Here is an 18,657-nt window from a genome sequence, read left to right as displayed (position 1 = left end):
GTACCAGACAATACTGTAAAATAATAAAATTTATTTACCTTTAAATCCGTTTCCCCAGTTGTTCGATTTGAAGTATGAGAATAGTGGAGGATCAAACAAGGAAGGTTTATTGGCACATGTATGGCTGTAGGCTTCAGTCTTCCAAGGCATAATGCAGTAATGTTTACAGTACTTCATGATAAAAATAAAACCTTGGAAATTGAGGGTCAGAATAATGAAGGAGGCATCAGATGGAAGATCAACTCAACCGTAGAACAACCTAATGGGTATGCTACGTAATTATCTACAATGAACTTTCTTTTTTTTTTCCTTCAGATGAACAAAGGTAGTATTCTTGACCTTGGTTGAAATGAGGTACAAAAATATATATATAATGACAGTCAATTCTAGGGTAGCTGTATTCTTTCTAGTCCTTCACTTGCCCAGGGCCTTATCCAGATTCATCTTGATGGCATCCAGGAAGTCTGTGGTATTGACATAGTGCTCGTTGAGCTTGCAGCTAGAAGAACAGACAGGGGCAGGGCCAATTAGAGAACGGGAAGCCATTTTCAAAAGACATGGACGTCTCGGGGAATTTTAATAAAAGCATGATGATACAACAGATGATAAGGCAACACACACAAAAAAAAAACCAAAACAGCCAAAACATATCTATTATAGATATCAAAGAACTTACTTGGCTAAGCCATGAATGCAGCCCGCAAGGTCTTTGGTCATGATACCACTCTCAACAGTCTCAACACACACCCTCTCGAGGGTCTGTGAGAACCTGCAGAGGAGCAAAGATGTTTAGAGAAAGACACGTCACTTCTATATCAGTGTGCTCGGAGCAATGGTGGCGCCGTTGTAAATATCTTACTTGATGAGGTCTGGGTTGCCATCGAGTTTCCCACGGTGCTCAAGGCCTCTGGTCCACGCAAAGATGCTGGCGATGGGGTTGGTGCTCGTTGGTCTACCCTTAATGTGAACACGATCCAGTCAGTCGTTCAACTCGGAGTCAATATAACGCATTTTATCTGAACCGTATGCAAATGAGTCCTTAATCTTTTTCTAGAGTTTTAGGCACCTCTTGGGATCATTTCAAGATTCACCACGTGGTGGCACTGTGGGCACACAAATGCAGCGATCCGAGGCTGGAATTTGGAGCCCTTATGATTTATTCTCAGGTTAGGTTCAGTTTCCCAGGACAGCGTTAAAAATGACATAAAAGCCACTGGCTACCAACCTTCTGGTGCTCGCGATAATGCCTAGTCACAGTCCCATGGGCGGCTTCAGCCTCGATAGTTTTGCCATCGGGGCACACGAGAACCGACGTCATCAGTCCCAGAGAGCCAAAACCTGAGCCACAACACAAAAGTGAAAAACTTGGTATTACAGCACATCCACAAGAAGTTTCAGTATTTCCCAACGACAAAGTTTGCTGACAGGATTCAGTATCGGTTCTTAAATCTCTCACCCTGTGCGAGAATGTCAGACTGGACATCTCCATCGTAGTTCTTGCAGGCCCACACAAAGGCTCCAGAGGACTTAAGCACTTGGGCAACCATGTCATCAATAAGCCTGTGCTCATACCAGATCTTCAGCTTGTCAAAGTCAGGCTTGTAGTGCCTGTCACAGACATGAAACAAATGGGGGGGGGGGGGGTGTGAAGATTTTAATTTTTTTTCCAACAGTTTCATTAGCAAGAAAAATCAGGAATACAAAATCACCCCCCCCCCCGCCCCCTGGTCCAAAAAACCCTCAACTGAAGTCATTCGTGTTTAGACAACATAGTTTCTTCGCTGATAACCAGACAAAGATATTTCAACATTTAAGACTCCGACAGGGTTCTGGCCCATTTTTAATCTAAAATTCCAGACCTAATCTTCAGGACTTGGAAATACCGTACTTTTCCCTGACGGCTACAGGGAACACTACTTAATTTTGTATGACCGGCAACTGGGACATGTAGTGTCGTGTGTGTATTATCTGCTGCTGCGATGTTAATGTATTTTCAACTTTCTGTGATCTGGTTGAAAAGTGCTTTACAAATCGACTGTCCCAAGTTCTGGACACTTGCGCTCAAGACTACAAGGTACATGTAGTGTGATCATGAACCTGTAAGAGCACGTCGTTAACCGAATCCGAAGAAACCTTTTCGGCCGACCAGTCTTGCGTGCAAAGAAACTGGGCAGATCTGTGGATTTTCACGCATATGGATTGTCCGAGAAAACGGTAACTTGCAATTCGCCGTGACTGCAGACGGGCTAGTGGTCTGGCTCGAGCACTGAGCCTGCTGCTGGATTCAGTGCTGCTGTAGTGTACATCTCCACCGACTGACTCCCAGAAAGGAAACACGAACACGCAAAAAGTCAAGGGAAGGCCACGTATGCTGACTAATCATGTCTATCCCCAAAAAATATTCATACGGCCGTTCAAAAAAACTGATTCAAGCTGAAATTTACAAAACATGTTTTATCTCCATACCACTCATCACCCTTTTCCCAAAGCAATTTCCATATCTTGTCAGACCAGGAAATTTTAAAAAAAGTCAGTTTTTTCCCCCATTTTCCAGACCTGTGCAAGAACCCTGCTAGAACAGAACAATAATAGATTTAATCATACCCAAGACCTTCTGTAAAAAAAAGCCTTAACGTTAGATAGTAAAACTGAAAACGTTTCAGGACTTTATCAGGACCTGCAGGAACCCCATTACAGAAAAACTTGTGGGGGGGGGGGGGGAGCTAGATCAGACAAAAGAACAAAGAAAAGAAACACTCACTTTTCATAGATATCCTGGAAGATGTCTTTGAATCGGCCGTCATAAGCTTTCAGGATGGTATTCTTGGTGCTCATGTAAAGTGGCCACTTCTTGCCGATGGCATACTGGAAGCAGCTATGTGCAAAGCCTGTAATAGACTGTTAAATACACAGAGGTCAGAGGTCGCGAATTCTGGGAGTCATACAAGCGAAAAGGTGAAACGGGGGTTAACGACTGTCTGTCCGCTGGCCTGACTAGAATCCGTATATTCGCCGCGACTTCACACGTCCACTTTCCCTGGACGAGTCTGGAGTCTCTGATACAGTGTGACCTCTAACGTCATAAAAATCAGGTAATCCCTGACTAATCAGGGGGGGGGGGGCAGTAGCAACACGGGTTCACAAGGAGGCTTGTCTGCTGCAAAGAGACATTTTTAATATGCTATTGATCCACTTTGGCAGAGCCATCAGGTAATTCTTCATCCGATAAGGGCCAACAAAACCAAACGTAGAAGGACGGCAGAGCAACTGGAATCCCGTGTGCTACAACTGCTGTTTTCATTCGCTCAGCGGAGAAAGCGATTGGCTGCCGCCTCCCACCGGTCCAGGACCCGCCCGCCTCCAGGACCCGCCCGCCTCCAGGACCCGCAGGAGGGCAGGAAAGATCGTTGCCCACCTCTCCCACCCTGGACACCACCGTTTTGAGACTAACCTCTGGGGAAGAGGCCGAGGTCCATCGGCACCAAAACCTCACGCCACAAGAACAGATTCTTCCCTGCTGCAGACTAATCAACAGCCCCCCCCCCCCTCCCTCCCCACCCTCCCCCGACTAACCAACAGGCCCCCTGTCCACAAGCCCCCCCCCACTGACAGACTTACTTTTTGCAGTTTTTATTTTTCCTGGATCTGTTTTTGTTCTTTCGTATATATTACTTTTCCCCACATATGTATTCCACCTTTTTATTGTTTGCTATACAACGCCAGGCTAAATTCCTACCGCAGGTAACGGACATGGCAGTACAAGAATTTCTGACTGATTCTGAACTAATGGTTTCAAGTTCAGAAAGCACATTCGCGTTGCTTTCCTCGTTACCTCAGTCTTCGGGGAGGAAACCAGCAAATTCTCGCTTCTACAGCTGATATTTTTTTCTGCACCGTTTAAATAGTTTCAGTGCAGCAGACACGAAAACAGAAGCGCTCGGCACAAAAGGACTCACCTCATCTGTGTTGTACATGCCCATTCCACAGCCGCCAGCAGGGAAGTCGAAGACCTCCCACTCCTTGCCTGCACTGCCATCGGCAGGCGAGAAGGTCATCTTAAACTTGCCTGGCTGGTCCACCACAAAATCTGTTGCTCTGTACTGTAGAGGAAATGATGAATAAGCTGTAAGTCGGAGAGAAAAATTGCGGCGATATCAATATTGAAACCGCATGGTTAATTCATAAGAGTGGGTTTACGCGTAACCAGTAAGTCTTTTTAGATGCAAAGCACCTCGGCGGCTGCCGTTTGTGAGTGCATCTAAAAGCTGTAAGTATATACTGCTGTAAGGTATTAAAGATTTTGCGTGTTTTTTTGGTTCATTTTTAATACTCTCTGGTAGGACATTTGGAAAAATAAATATATCCTTGATATTCGCACCACTATTCTCTCGTAGCCTCTTTTTCATATTCATTACTTTGATCTTCACAAATGTTTTTGCATATTCCTGCAAGGTGGTACATGATAGAGACGTGGAATTTTGCCCAGTAATAGATATTGATATGCAAACGCAGGCAATGCAAAAAAAAATTTCCCCAGTCGGCCAGATGGTGGCGCTATAATTAAAGCTCCACATTTTCTACTTTGATAGGCCATATCTCTTACAACATAGTTCCAAATTAGACCAAACCCGCGAGACATATTCAGGCAGATCTACTCTACAACTTCGCCAATTAGACCTCTAATCTACTCCCGTATTGTCACAATGTGTGTCTGGTGTGTGGTGTGTGTCTGTGTGAGAGTCTATAAACGGCCAAACTAAAGCACTTGGGGCCTTGATTCTTTTTGGAGGTTATTGGGGATGATCAGGGGCACCTATAAAAAACAGCAGAAAATTAAAATTATGCATAATTAATTATGCATAAATATGCAAAATATGCATTTTTCTAAAAATGGCTAAAAAACCACTTTTCTCGGCATTTCAGATGATTCTGAGCATCTTTGATTTTTTCACCTATAAAATTTTTTTTCTAGGACAGAATATGTTTTGGCATTATGCAAAATAAATACATTTTTGCAAAAATGCACTTATGATCCTCACTTTTTTTGGAGGTGGTAGGTATTGTTCCAGAGAGGACCAGAAAAATAGCAGAAAATTAAAATAATTATGCATAATTATGCATAATTATGCAAAATATGCATTTTCTAAAAATGGCTAAAAACCACTTTTCTCGGCATTTCCGGTGATTCTGAGCATTTGGGGGGAGGGAGTTGGAGTGGCAGGGGGGGGGGTTTAGGGGCAGGGGGAAGGCGGTTAGCTGGCTGGATGAAGAGGAGGGAGATTTAGACGGGTGGAGAACCAAACCGCTACATTGTAGCGGGGTTCTTCTAGTGTCCCCTATAAAATATTCCTGCCATTTTGAATTTTTTGAAAAACACATTTTTTTCCCCGACCCCTCCTTATGAAGTTTAACTGATTACCTCCAAACTTGGGCAGAACAAAGTATAGAACAAGCCAAACATATTCTCTTCGCAGATTTTGGATATCGTTCAGATTTTTGAAGATATTAGCCAGTAAATTTGAAAGGAGGCATAGCCTTAGGAAAACAAGTATACCTTCATGACAGTTTGCTTGATTGTTATGAAACTTTGAGGAGGTGGAGAGGCACTGAAAATCTCTCAAAATCTCCAACTGTTTCATAACAAACACACACAATTTTGTTAAAAGACTGCTGGGATAGGCTCCAGCATCCCCGCGACCCTGAGAGCAGGATAAGCAGTTTGGATAATGGATGGATGGATGGATTGTACTTCACCTCCATGACACTGTGTCCTTGTTATCACTTCTATGTGGAAAAACTGATCTAAACAAAAAAAAGAAAAGAAGAAGTCAGAGTATCTCTAATGTTTAATGGCAAGATTACCTGGTCACCAAAGGCATGTCTGCCAATAGTGATGGCCTGCGTCCATCCTGGAACAAGTCTGGGAATGTTCTTGCAGATGATTGGCTCACGGAAGACTGTACCACCCAGGATGTTCCTGATGGTGCCATTGGGGCTCTTCCACATCTTTTTCAGGCTGAACTCTTAAATGTCAACAAAACATACATCTGTGAATACAGAGCCATGGCACAAACCCCAAACTACAACATCCTACTTAAAGGTCCCATGAAATGGCATTTAGAGCACCCCGACCTTCTGTGATTGGTGGCACATCTGAAGGAAACGGAATGGTCGAATTTTGTGGGAGGAGGACGTGTGAGTTAACCAACAGGTCATAATGGCTATGCATTTTCAGAAGAATGTAGAAATCGAAAAAAAATGTTAGTTAGTCTAAGTTTCAGGACAGAGTAGTCATGAAAGTAGACACTAGTCTTTCAATCAAGCTTCAAATTCTTCAGACATTCTTCTACTGTAAGCCAGCAAGTGCAGAGTGATGTGATTTTCAAGAACATAGAAGTAAATACAATTAAGTGCAGATTAAAGAGGTAGAAAGAAAAATGCAGCTTTCATTCGCGGGACCTTTGCAGACAATGTGAAATGGCATTCGGGGCATATCTTGCTTTCATAATATGATGTATTAACAAGTAAAACAGGATGGCAAAGCAGGGACAAACGTAGGAAGGGTTGGAATTTGATCCTTCTGAATTTGATTGGGTGGTGCAAAACGTTTTATGATAATACTGGTTGGAATGTCACTTGCCCACCCCCTTGGACCTGGTGACAATCACAAAAACTTGGCTGTTTTAAAAGGAAGTTAAGGTGATTAGATTTTCATGTAAAATAAGTAGAAGCTGAATAGTTGTATATTTTTTTGGCTAACAATCAATTTTAATTTCACCGTGTCTTTAAATAAATCTTCCTGTGGCCAAAATCAGCTTCAGCTTTTGTGAAGACGTGTGTGTACCTACCAAGACACTCTGCACATCCAACAATAACAATCCATGGTTCTCAGCCAAACTAAGACAACTTCAGCAAGCCAAGCAGGATGCCTACAGTAGCGGGTATAGAGCCCTGTACAAGCAGGCCAGAAATTCCCTGACAAAGGAGATCAGAGTGGCCAAAAAAAGATACACGGAAAAGCTGAAAAACAAGTTTACAGCCAATGACCCTGTGTCAGTGTAGAGGGGCCTGCAAGACATCACAACTACAGAAGAACATCCCCCCATGCTGAGGCAAACAAAGACCTGGCTGACAACCTGAATGTCTTCTATTACAGGTTTGAAAGGGAAACATTCACACTCTTCACCCACTACAGCCCAATGACAACAGCCCCCATCACACCTCTGTTTGTGGACTTCAGCTCAGCAATCAACACCATCATTCCAGAAATCCTCTCCTCCAAATTTTCCCAGCTCACTGTATACCCCACCATCTGTCAATAGATCACCAGCTTCCTGACAGGCAGGAAACAGCAAGTGAGGCTGGGGGAAGTCACTTTTGGTATATAGACAGTCAGTACTGGTGCTCCCCAGGGATCTGTCCTCTCCCCACTGCTCTTCTCCCACCAACAACTGCACCTCCAAGGACCCAGCTGTTAAACTACTGAAGTTTGCAGATGACACTACAGTCATTGGACTCATCAAGGATGATGACGAGTTTGCATATCAGCGGGAGGTTGAGGGGCTGGTGCTCTGATGTAGTTAGAACAACTTGGAGCTGAACATGCTCAAGACTGTGGAGATGACAGTGGACTTTAGGAGACACCCCTCAGTACTGCTCCCCCTAAAAATAACCAACAGCCATGTGTTAACTGTGGATACCTTCACGTTTCTGGGAACTACTATTTCCAAAGACCTGAAGTGGGAGACCAACATCAACTCCATCCTCAAAAAGGCCCAGCAGAGGATGTTCTTTCTGCAGAAATTGGGGAAATTTGGTCTGCCACAGGAGCTGTTGAGCCAGTTCTACACCGCACTGCCCTGTGCACATCCATCACGGACTGGTTTGGAGTAGCAACAAAACAGGATAGAAACAGACTACAGCGAACAGTAAGGACAGTAGAGAGAGAAAAAAAAATTGGCGCTCCCCTGCAGGACACCTCTAGAGCACGGAAATGGACAGGCAGAATCAGCACAGACCCCCCCCCCCCCACACACACACAGGACACAGTTTGTTTGAACTCATACCCTCTGACAAGCGCTACAGAGCAATGTGCACCAAAACCACCAGACATAGGAAACAGTTTTTTCCCCCACTGGCCATCTCTCTCATGAACACTTAGCAGCATGGTGCAAGAATAGATACTTATTATGTAAATATGACACTTTCTAAATAGCTCCCTTTGGTCAAGACGTCTCACCTACATATCTATGATGTGCACTACCTCTTTAAACCAGATGTGCGATACAAATGTTTGTAAAATACAAATGTACAATTGGAAATACACATACAACTGCTGTATACTGGTTACAAATTATTGCCGTTATTGTTGCGGTTGTAACATAGGTATATAGTATAATATGTAGTTGTGAGGTGGATGGTAGGTGAATATATATCGTATACTTTTAGTATACAAGATAGTATAGTGTAATATAATGAGAGTATATTGCATTGTATACGGGCATGATGGGTTGTTGAGTTGTGGTATTGGTATAGTGGTAGGGCTGCACGATATTAGGTAAACATGCGATAACGTTGTTGAATTTTGCGATGATGATATGACTCGTGATAAATAAACAAATATTGAAGTATACAGTTTTAATGTCTTTCTGCTTTAGGTTTGCTGCTACCATGGACCCCAGACAGTGAACAGCCTATGCACACAGAATAAAAAAATCAAATGCATTATTTACATCCCAGCAACATGTTTTTATTGAAGAAAAAAAATGCACCCGGCTACAGCCGCTATATTGACAATGAACAAATACCACCAACTTGGTTGCATGGCAATACAGTTTCTTCATCGCTTTAACACAAGATCTAGGCCTATTTAAATATAGCAGCGACTAGGAGTTTATATTATAAGTGATTACGTAACAGTCTCAATTTAAAACTGATGTCTTACCGGTTTTGCAGTGAGTAACAAATGTTAGAATTTTGTTTTTTTTACATTATATTTTGTTGTTAATGAGGCGGAATCAGCCAATTCAATTCAATTTATTGTAATTAAAAACAATGTGCAGCCAAGTGACACTACCGCCTTTTTTCCCAGAAGGGGGCACCAAAGTCAACACAAACTGCATATACCATTTCTCGCAGTTCAAGCAGTCTTTTGCGATACATATATCGCGCACGTTGATATCACGATGAAGGTAGAATTTCGATATATTGTGCAGCCCTAGTGTATGGGCAATATAGTATAGAAGCAGTTGGTATGGGCATAGGTTGTTTATTCAACCATAAAAAAACTATGTACAGTAGTGGCATACCTGCTGTGCATACATGCTTGCCTCCAATATGCTTTCTGTTGTTCCATTTATTTCTTCTCTTTTGTTTTTTTGTTTTTTTTGGGGGGGGGGGTTCCTCTTTTTTTGTGTGAGTGATGTGTGCAAGTGCTAGAAGCTGCTGTGAATCAGAGTCAAATCCCTCATGTGCATAGGCACACTCGGCCAATAGAGTTGATTCTGATTCGGATCTCATTTGGCAAGCACAAACTACTTTTGGCAAATCCTAACTATGCTAAAGGTTTGGCAGAACTTAAGAAAGCATCAAGGGGAATGACATGGTTTTCAAGCTCCTCCACCCATTCCACATAGTGCAAAATGCAACTAGGTGCGAGAGAAGTTGAGATGGGGAGGGTCACAGACAGAGCGCCTCACCTAAGATTCTCATAGCCCGCTACCTTGTTTAGAGAGACAAGGATTCTCACAATATTTTTCCCACAGGGATTATTTAAGGTGGAGGACTTTTCACTTCCAAGTGACGCGACATAAGGACTGAGGAGGTGAAACCCTAGCTCCGCCAGCTTCAGTTCGAGCAGCTACAAATCATCATATGACTAGGTACCTTTTGGATATATCAAGTATACCAATATCAATCAGCTGAACCTTTTCACTCTGAAATTACATAAAAAAGAGTAACAATCTCCTTTTTAATTTCATACAAGATTCAAATTTTTAAGAAATCAATATAGGCTCAGTCTTTAAGCCGTTTCCAACAAGCCCTGGTTTGAAAGGGGGGTTATGGAGGTCTTTGCCCCAACAATTGGGGTTAGGGCATCACAGAATTTGGCAGGAATTGTGACCTCATATTTGATTCATTTGAGGGGAAACAGCATAGCTTGCGGTTTTGTTTTTTTCTTCCAGAAGACAGACGATATAAGCTCATGAATGTTGAATTTATGACCAGGCCTGGATAGTTTTCACCATCATTTTTTACACTCCAACAACTTCAATGCTCAAAGTTTTAAAGCTTCTACGAAGAGTTTTGGATTTTCTATTTTTTGTACTTTGCCTGCCCTGGTGGACAAAAGCGGAAATGTTTCATGAATGATTGACTTGACTTTGCATGAGCACTATTCATTTTTGTCACAAAGATCTAAATTCACCCCCTGGTCGGTCACTTGTGCATTTATTTTGAGAGAGAGAGAGGTAATGGGGTTTTGGAAAGATGGGATACAAAGCCAATTGTGGCTTTTTATCCCATCTGTGTGTTAAAAAACGTTTTGTCAGATTTCGTGGGGGATCCGACCCGGGGAAAAGCATTTGGTATCATTACATAACGTTATCTAACCTTCTTGCCTCAATTACTCATGCTGAGATCAAGAAGCATCAAAATTAAATTGAGGCTGGAATCATTAGTAAAAACTCCTCGTAGAAGCTTTAATTAAGTGTTTAATCAAATTTCAATGAGAAATCCAAGCCGTGTTTTTTTTTCTTATTATTTTTTTCTACAGACCTTCAACTCTGGCTTCATCGGGTGTGATGGTGGCACATTTGACAGCTACGCTGTACTTCTGGGTAGCCAGGGCAGAGTCAATGGTGACCTGGTCGTTTGTCTGGTCACGGTACGGCAGGCCCAGGTCATAGTATTTCAGGTCAACATCAACGTTGGTCAGGATTAACTACAGGATGAAATTACAAAAGAAAGAGGAATTATACTACATGCTTTAAAGGGACAACATTATTGTTCTCTCAAGAAAACTGATTATCCAGGGGCCATATGAAGCATTTTATCTTAGCATTAAGAGTACTCCTAAATGGGAATTCAAGTTCCTAGCGAAAAGTTCCTTCTTAAAACTGATTCAAGAAGCTGCTGAGATCAACTTTTGCAGAGGAAGTGGAGGACGTTTTAAGCGGAGCTGAAGGAGTTAAGGGCGGCTCGACCCCGTCGCTATCAATGACGTCGTGATTCATTAAAGCGCTAGCTTACTATGCCCACAATGGCTAGCTGACAGGGGACCAGTCTGTGTGAGGAATTCTTCATAACAAGAAGCTCCAAAATTTGGATTGGGTGGGTTCCCCAAGCACTTTGGTCGCGGCACTAGCGCCTCCTCTGGTCGGTCGGTGCGCCTGTTCAGGGGGGAGAGGGAACTGGGGGGAATAGCGTGATCCTCCCACGCGCTACATGCCCCCGGCGAAACTCCTGTCAGGTGTCACTGACACTGTCAGGTGAAAAGAAGCGGCTGGCGACTCCACGTGTATCGGAGGAAGCGTGTGGTAGTCTGCAGCCCTCCTCGGCTCAGCAGAGGGGGTGGGGCAGCGACCGGGATGGCTCGGAAGAGTGGGGTAATTGGCCGGATACAATTGGGGAGAAAAAAAATCCAAAGACGTATTTTTAAAGAACATGTAAGTTTATTAAAAAGCCAATTATGTACATGAATCCAAAATAAAATACTGAATTTATCAAGTAGGCTATATTTTTGGGTAATTAATGCAGCCTCTTGCCCATCTGGCAACCCCCCCTCCTCCTCAAAAAAAAAAAACACTGGCTAGCTTACAGCACGCAAGGCTTTAAAATGCATGTTTTTCATTAATTATGTCGAATGACAATGGCTGACAGGAACATAAATGAAAACCATATTGTGCGCAAGTCCAGCTTTTACTTCTTGCACGACTTATCCATGAAATAGAAGCAGTAATTACAGGCGAATTTACACCTGGGATCACCACCCAATCTAACAGCAGCAGCTGTTAATGGCAACAGCCACTTCTGAGACTGTTATGATTAGGTCTTAGCGACTTAGGGTGCTTTCACGCTAGGCACCCGAGCCCCGGATCCAAGTACACTTGACCCCAAATTCCAGTTCGTTTGAGTAGTGTGGAAACTGCGTACCGTACCCAGGCATGGATCAAAGAACCGTGCCTGGGTCTCCTTGAAAAGACGGTCTCGAGTATATACGGTTCATGTGTACTCAGGTGCGGTTCGCATCAGGTGTGAAAACAACTGTCCCAAAATACGGAAGTGGACTGCTGTGCTACAAAGGCATTTCTAAACACTGCCTATCTCCTCCGAAATCTGGGTGAGCGAGTGCCGATCTCATGCAGATAGGCGGGTGTACTCCGGTACAGAACAACATGACTAATGTGAAAGGTGACCGGCAGGGTAGGGGCAATTGTACGGGAAAGGTACAAAGCAATAGTGCCTAACATGAAAACGCCCTCTCAGCTACCCCGGATGTTTTGTAGATGCGGGTGCTAGTTTCAGTGTCAACACGCTTCACCGATTTCTCCAAGACAAAAAAAATGTAGGCGTCTTTAAACAAGCGCCGTTTAGCTTTAGGACTTTCTCTCCTAAATCAGGAGCTTTAAGCCTCAAAATGTTTCATGAATACTGCCCCAGATTTCCAAAGAATAGCAAAAATAGCTTTCTCTGGCCATAATACACTCTGAGAACAATAGCATTACCCAACTGTTTACAGTGTGGAGTAAACTGGATTTGGTAGCTGTGAAAGCGCAAGTCAAGTTTATTTGTCTAAAGGGGCTTTTACGGCAACACAACATCCCGCTCACGCAAAGAAAAACAAAACAAATATGTAAGGAAAAATTATACACAAAATTATTTGACCCTGGCAAATCTATTCCCAGCTGTAGGGGTTATATAGGATATATAGGCATTTGCATTTTCCCATTCTCTCTACATTTCAACACTCAACCCCAACACCAAATGTCAGATACGAGGGATTGATGTTAGTCCATAATTCTCCACGTTTCCTCTCTGAGCCAACGTACCATCTGCTCCCCCCCACCACCCCCCCCCGGCAATTAGCCAGTGACTGAATGAAACCTCGCAAAACCCCTCCCCCACATCATACATACATAAGCTCCCTGCCGCCGTCCACACACACCCGCGCTCGCTCGCTCGCTCGCGCTACCCCTCTATCTGCACGTCAGCCAGCGATACAAAAATAGATTAGTCAGACAGCGTAGGCATGTACTCCCCTAAGGCAGGCAGACACACACACACACACACACACAAACCGTGGTTTATAAATTCATGCCCCCTCCATCCCAAGACGCTACAGCACCTTCTCTTTGATGAATTCCCAGATGATCCTGGTCATCTCATCTCCGTCCATCTCCACCACTGGCTGGGCCACCTTGATGCGTTTGTCGGCATCTGTTAATCACACACACACACACACATACACACACACACAGCAATATGATTGTGTGCCCTGGCTTTCATTTGCAATCCAACTCTCATTCCTTAGAATGTAAAAATCTGCCCGGATACAGCGCTGGCAGCTTATATTTGATGGCTTTTAAGAATACTGAGGAACCACCAGACGGATCACAGGGACGGAAAACCCCCCCCCAAAAAACAACAACATCCCTTTTTAGTGGTTGACATCGGTACAGGCACCCTTAATGTTCACACTATGGGCACAGACTAACGTTTGGATAGCATATCTTGCGGGGGGGGGGGTTTGCTGGTTCTGAATTATAGGAATCAGTGTTTTGTTTTGTTTTTTCCATTATTACACATATTGTTACTTCGTATCGGGTCACATAGACCTGTCGTCATCCAAATTCTCTTTCTGCTCCACCTGGATACTTGAAGTACTCGAGGTGGTACTTGGAAGTACCACTTCGAGGCCCATGGCTACAACAGTACCGGTATCATTAGTATATTTTATTTTCACTTTAGGAAAGCCTGAACTACAGAGTCTACTTCCACGTCATTACTTTCCACTCACATCACCCGGATACTGCCTGCCTGCCAGAGGCCAGCCAGCTCGGAGTCTTTCGGCGAACAGTCAAGTAAAAAGAGGTGCAGATAATCAGGTGACTCGCTGACTTTCCTGCCAAGTTAATGCACCCTCACTGCTGAAGGAGACGCGTCGCACTTCATCCGATCCAGCTACGCCTCGGCAGGAGGATGGGGTATAGCAGAACAGTCGTAAAAGACCTTTTTAAAAACCAGGGATTCATGCAATCTTGAGGCGATATTTAACCTTTCACAGGGTCCCCTCAACCCTTAGTCACACCCGTCAGAACAGACTCTAATGACTGAGGGGCAGCTGAAATAACCCGACACTGAACACAGTTGTTATCATATACAATCGCCGTGGACTGATCATCTTATACAAAAAAAGCAGAATCCTGAGAACGGCTTACAAAAACACACAACACAGGAATCAATGTTATCTCAAGAGTTACAGTCGCAGTATTATGTGATGTGACTTATCTGCCGCGGGTTTGATACAATTTCAGCGCCAAAGACCGATAAGTGGTTTTGATTATCCACGCCCCCACCCCATCTTCTTGAAAGGGATGACAGTGGCTGGAAAAAAAAGGCTCGAATGCAAACACTGTGTCGGAATCTCCTCGAGCTAATGAAAAAAGCTTTCTGCTGATTCATTACGCTCTTCTTTAAACCACTGAACAACCGGCCAACGCCATTCTGCCGAGGCACCACTCGGATCAAGAAAGCAACAAGTAATGAAGGTGATCAAACGCCAGACTCATCATGCCGGCAGCATTTAGACTTTGCCCAGATCCCATAAGGGATGGCTAGTTTTGCTCCATACTACTAGGCAATTACAAAGAGCCAAGCAGGCACAGAACCCAGTTTCACCGTGGTGACACTTCTGCTGGTCTTTCCTTCATTTGGAAAACTACCCTGGCCCGTGCATTCATTGTAGTATCGTACCCTGAAACCCCGAGGACTTGCACCGGGAGTAACAGGATTTCCAAAAGTTTCGCTACACCTTCGCATCGAGAGCCCGGTGACTACAAATCTTGAAGGGAAAAGAAGACATCAAACGGTTAGGGGAGTGTCTGAGCACTGCACGATCAGCGGTAAACTTGACAACATCAACTGCAGCAACAACGGACATTTTCTACATGCCGGTGGTTAAGCAGGTCACACGTGAGGCGTCAAGGCCGAGATTCATTCAACAGCGCCCGCGCTGCACGGTTTTCAGATCAGTCTAAGCTGAATGTGCACAGGCAGGACATTTACAAAAATGAATGTGTGTGAGAGAGAGAGAGAGAGTCCCCTCCTCCTCTACGAGTCCACGGGAGGAGGGGGTTGTGAGTTACATAACTTTTTTCTCTGTCGGGTTTATCAACAAACTATGCGCTCTAGGGGCCAGTTGAAGAGGAATCATGTGGGCCCGCCACATCATCCTTGCCTGTCTGTGGCATAGGTCTGCCAACTGCAGCTAGAAATATCAGATTGAGACGGTAGGTACAAAAAGACAGGCTTTTCTACCCACACTCAACACGGGAGAACACGGAATACGCATTATCAGAAGAGAGCTGCAGTCAGCTCGACACCTGATCCAAGAATGGCTGCTAGTGTAAACGCTCAAGATTAGTCACTTGATAGGCACAAGAGCCGAGAAGTCCATCAAGGACATTCGAAACAATGACGACTTTGAAAGAGGTCATTGGAACAATGACTAGCAATGGCTCTTCTTTCTTAGGTCAATTTGCGGTCCGAAACAAACAGTTTGAACCCACAAAGTTTAAAGAAAAGACAATTCAGCCAGGATGAGCTTGAACAACTGTCACCAAGCTATATACATTGCGTCACGGATAAAGTCCTGCCAGTTATCATCTAACTATTCCTTTTAAAACACTGACGACCATAAACAAAGTTGTGGTGAAGCTAGAGCAAACCACAGTACTCAGGTTGAAAGCTGATAAGAGCTTTGCATCTGCTCTTCCAATGGAAAGCAGTTGTATGTTGGGCAATTTCACGAGAAGTGGGAATTTACAAATCACACAATTAGTAGGAGAAAGCGCTTGGGCAATTCAAACGGTCACTCCACAAGTCTCAGCAAAACCCATTTTTAAGAATCAATGCATTGTATGAAATAAAGGCACGTCGCCATCATTTTAAATCTGTTCCGTCTACTTGCATTTACCTTCTCCTGGCTATTTTCATTGATTCTCAAGTATATCAAAAGTAGCATGTCCCACTTTCGTTCCTTTTTTTTTTTTAGAATGGCACCGTATGTAGGTCGTTTTAACAGGAGCATGTTCCTCATTCTATCTGGAGCTCGTTAACTTGGTCAAGCCTTGCATACGCCACGCTGAAAGTGTATCAAAGTCGCCGAGTGACAGCAAAGTGACCAGCAGACGAATGCAAAGCTCAAATGACTCGAGACAGCTGGCAGTGCAAGGCCCAACAAGACAGGGCCAACCAGTCCCCTCAAAGTGCCCTTCAACTGACCCGTTATTTCATACTGCTACCAAGTGGAGAAAGGGAGGGTGCATCCGTGTGCAACAAATTTGACCCAAGTTCGTGCAAACGCCAAGGGTTGCAGGTTTTTCCCAATTATTCCTCATCTTTACGTTAGCTCTTAGTTGCATTCATTAAAAAAAAAGTAAAGTAACTACATTACTTCTGACCAACCAATCTGGAGTAGTTTTGGATCCAATATAGAGTAAAAAGACTACACACGTCCCCACCCCGCTACTTTACTAAGTGGACCTTAATGTAGTAACTGTGTTGCAATTAGCTCTGGTGATTCTTTAACCCAGACGGGATTTATGTGCAACAGACCACTTGTGGCAGACTGGCAGCCATTGCTCCCCCCGGCAGGGCCTCGTATCCTATAGCTGACCTTGGGGAAAGTTTGCTAGTAGTACTGCTCTGAATAACAATGGCTACAACGGGTTCTCGGGCTCTTCCTTGATGGAGCAGGTCTTACAAGTTAGAAACTTAGTCATAAGTACTTGGTCACACACATTGCAACATTTTCATGATTGGCATTAGAATAATTGCACGACCGCATATGGCCACTTGCATACTCTCGCTTCGTACCCACCCCATTCAAAGGCTACCAGACTTGGCGTGGCCTGGGTTTTCACAGAGAAACGTGCAAAAAAAAAGGGAAGGAAACGCGTCAAATGGCGTGAATTTCCTCCCGCGGGAGGGAAGCGAGGCGAGGCGGCGCGGCGGGTTTGTTCGGAAAGCCAACGGTTCGCGGCCAGCGGCGCGGCGAATGTGCCGCGACGGACCGAAAAGGGCAGAAACTTTGCGGGGCGAAGACAAAGAGGACGGGCGAGGAGGTCGCCGGCTCGGAGACCTTCGTTCGTGGACACTCGCTGCCTCCGTCTCTCTCCAACAACACCGACAACTTGTGGGGGGAAAGCTTCCAAACTAAACAATCAACCCTATAAATCGCTACCGTTTTTTTGGGGGGGGAATAATCAAGAAAGCGACACGATCAAAGGGATTCAGGGGACGGGTTAGCGAACGCCTACCGCTCGGCTACCTTCGCCGCCAGCCACCGGCGGAAGCTCTCGGTGCCGGGCTCGATGTTTTGCTCTCCGGTCAAACAAGGAAAGGGTACAGCTAAAGTTACCGCCACCCGTTTAACGCTAACGCCACCTCCGCCGCGCCGCTTCGCAGCAGAAGCTCCGCCATGGCGACGCGACGTCCCCGGCGATCTCCCCACTCACAGTGTCTTCGATGCGGAGCCTGGCAAGTGGCGGCCGGGGCGAGCACCGCGGGGCTTTTGGAGAGAGCGGCGGCGGACCTCGACAGCGAGCTGAGGACCTTCAGATACCCGGCCATGTCTGGTTGCAGAGGCTGATGGTTCCTGTCTGGTGGGGTGGGTGTTTTTTTGTCTCTTTGCCCCGCTGCGGGTCGACGCTCGACGAAGGTCTGAAAGAAGAGAGGCCGGTGGACGCGCGGCTCTCCGCGATATATTCAGCACCTCCCTGAACGTGCACGCCGACTGCTACGTCAGAGTCAAATGACAAGAGGAGGGGATGGGAAAGTGGATCTATGGAAACCCGCCGCCCTCTCCTCCCGAGCAGCTGGTGTTCGTGGTTTCACGGCCGAGAGCAGGGGAGGTTCACGACTCCTCGTTTTCGGGTTAAAACCGAGCACGGTTTGCGCATCTCGGCGGGTTGCTAAAGCCGAGGCGAGAAGATCTTTGAACCCCCCCTCCTCCTCCCCCTTCACTTTCCATTCCAAGAGCTGCTATAGGCGCGCTGGAGATGCACACATCAAGGCAGGACCCGTTTGGTTATACTCTGAAATTATTCCGAGTCAGATTTGATCGCATCCCTCCTCCACCCCCACCCGCCTCTGTTTTTTCCTTTTCTTCTGACGACTGAGACGTCTCTAATTTTAGCTGGGCAGAGTTAAAGTTACCATACTGGGAGAAGGAGGAGGGGGGTAGTCATGTGAAGGCGAGCCAGCAAGCAGTCAGTCAGTCCTCAGTGTACACCAACCAGGCCCGTCGACGGTGCAGTTGTCTCTTAGCTGGAGAATGGGACATGGATCGATGAGACCCTTGGAAACCACTAAAGCTGCATTTTTGTCCCGTTTTGTTGTTTAAATTGAGAATGTCGCCTGTCATATCCTTAGGGG

General features: G+C 45.0%; 1 protein-coding gene across 1 annotated transcript; it reads right to left on the bottom strand.

Annotated features, from left to right (window-relative positions):
* Positions 1-91: 91 nt before the first annotated feature.
* On the bottom strand, positions 92-18,164 carry idh2 (isocitrate dehydrogenase (NADP(+)) 2). Its single transcript, XM_056281577.1, has 11 exons — positions 17,739-18,164; positions 13,346-13,437; positions 10,777-10,942; positions 5,863-6,023; positions 3,957-4,100; positions 2,762-2,898; positions 1,457-1,608; positions 1,226-1,338; positions 860-957; positions 677-769; positions 92-499 (listed from the first exon to the last, which is right to left on the bottom strand). Exons 1-11 carry the CDS (start codon positions 17,851-17,853, stop codon positions 415-417), a joined length of 1,356 nt encoding a protein of 451 aa, XP_056137552.1. The 5' UTR covers positions 17,854-18,164; the 3' UTR covers positions 92-414.
* Between the last annotated feature and the right edge of the window lie 493 nt (positions 18,165-18,657).

This window comes from Lampris incognitus, chromosome 6, assembly GCF_029633865.1.
Source record: "Lampris incognitus isolate fLamInc1 chromosome 6, fLamInc1.hap2, whole genome shotgun sequence".
NCBI classification, from domain to species: Eukaryota; Metazoa; Chordata; class Actinopteri; order Lampriformes; family Lampridae; genus Lampris; species Lampris incognitus.
The sequence above is the reverse complement of the archived record's forward strand: the minus strand, read 5'-3'. Positions and strand labels throughout refer to the sequence as shown.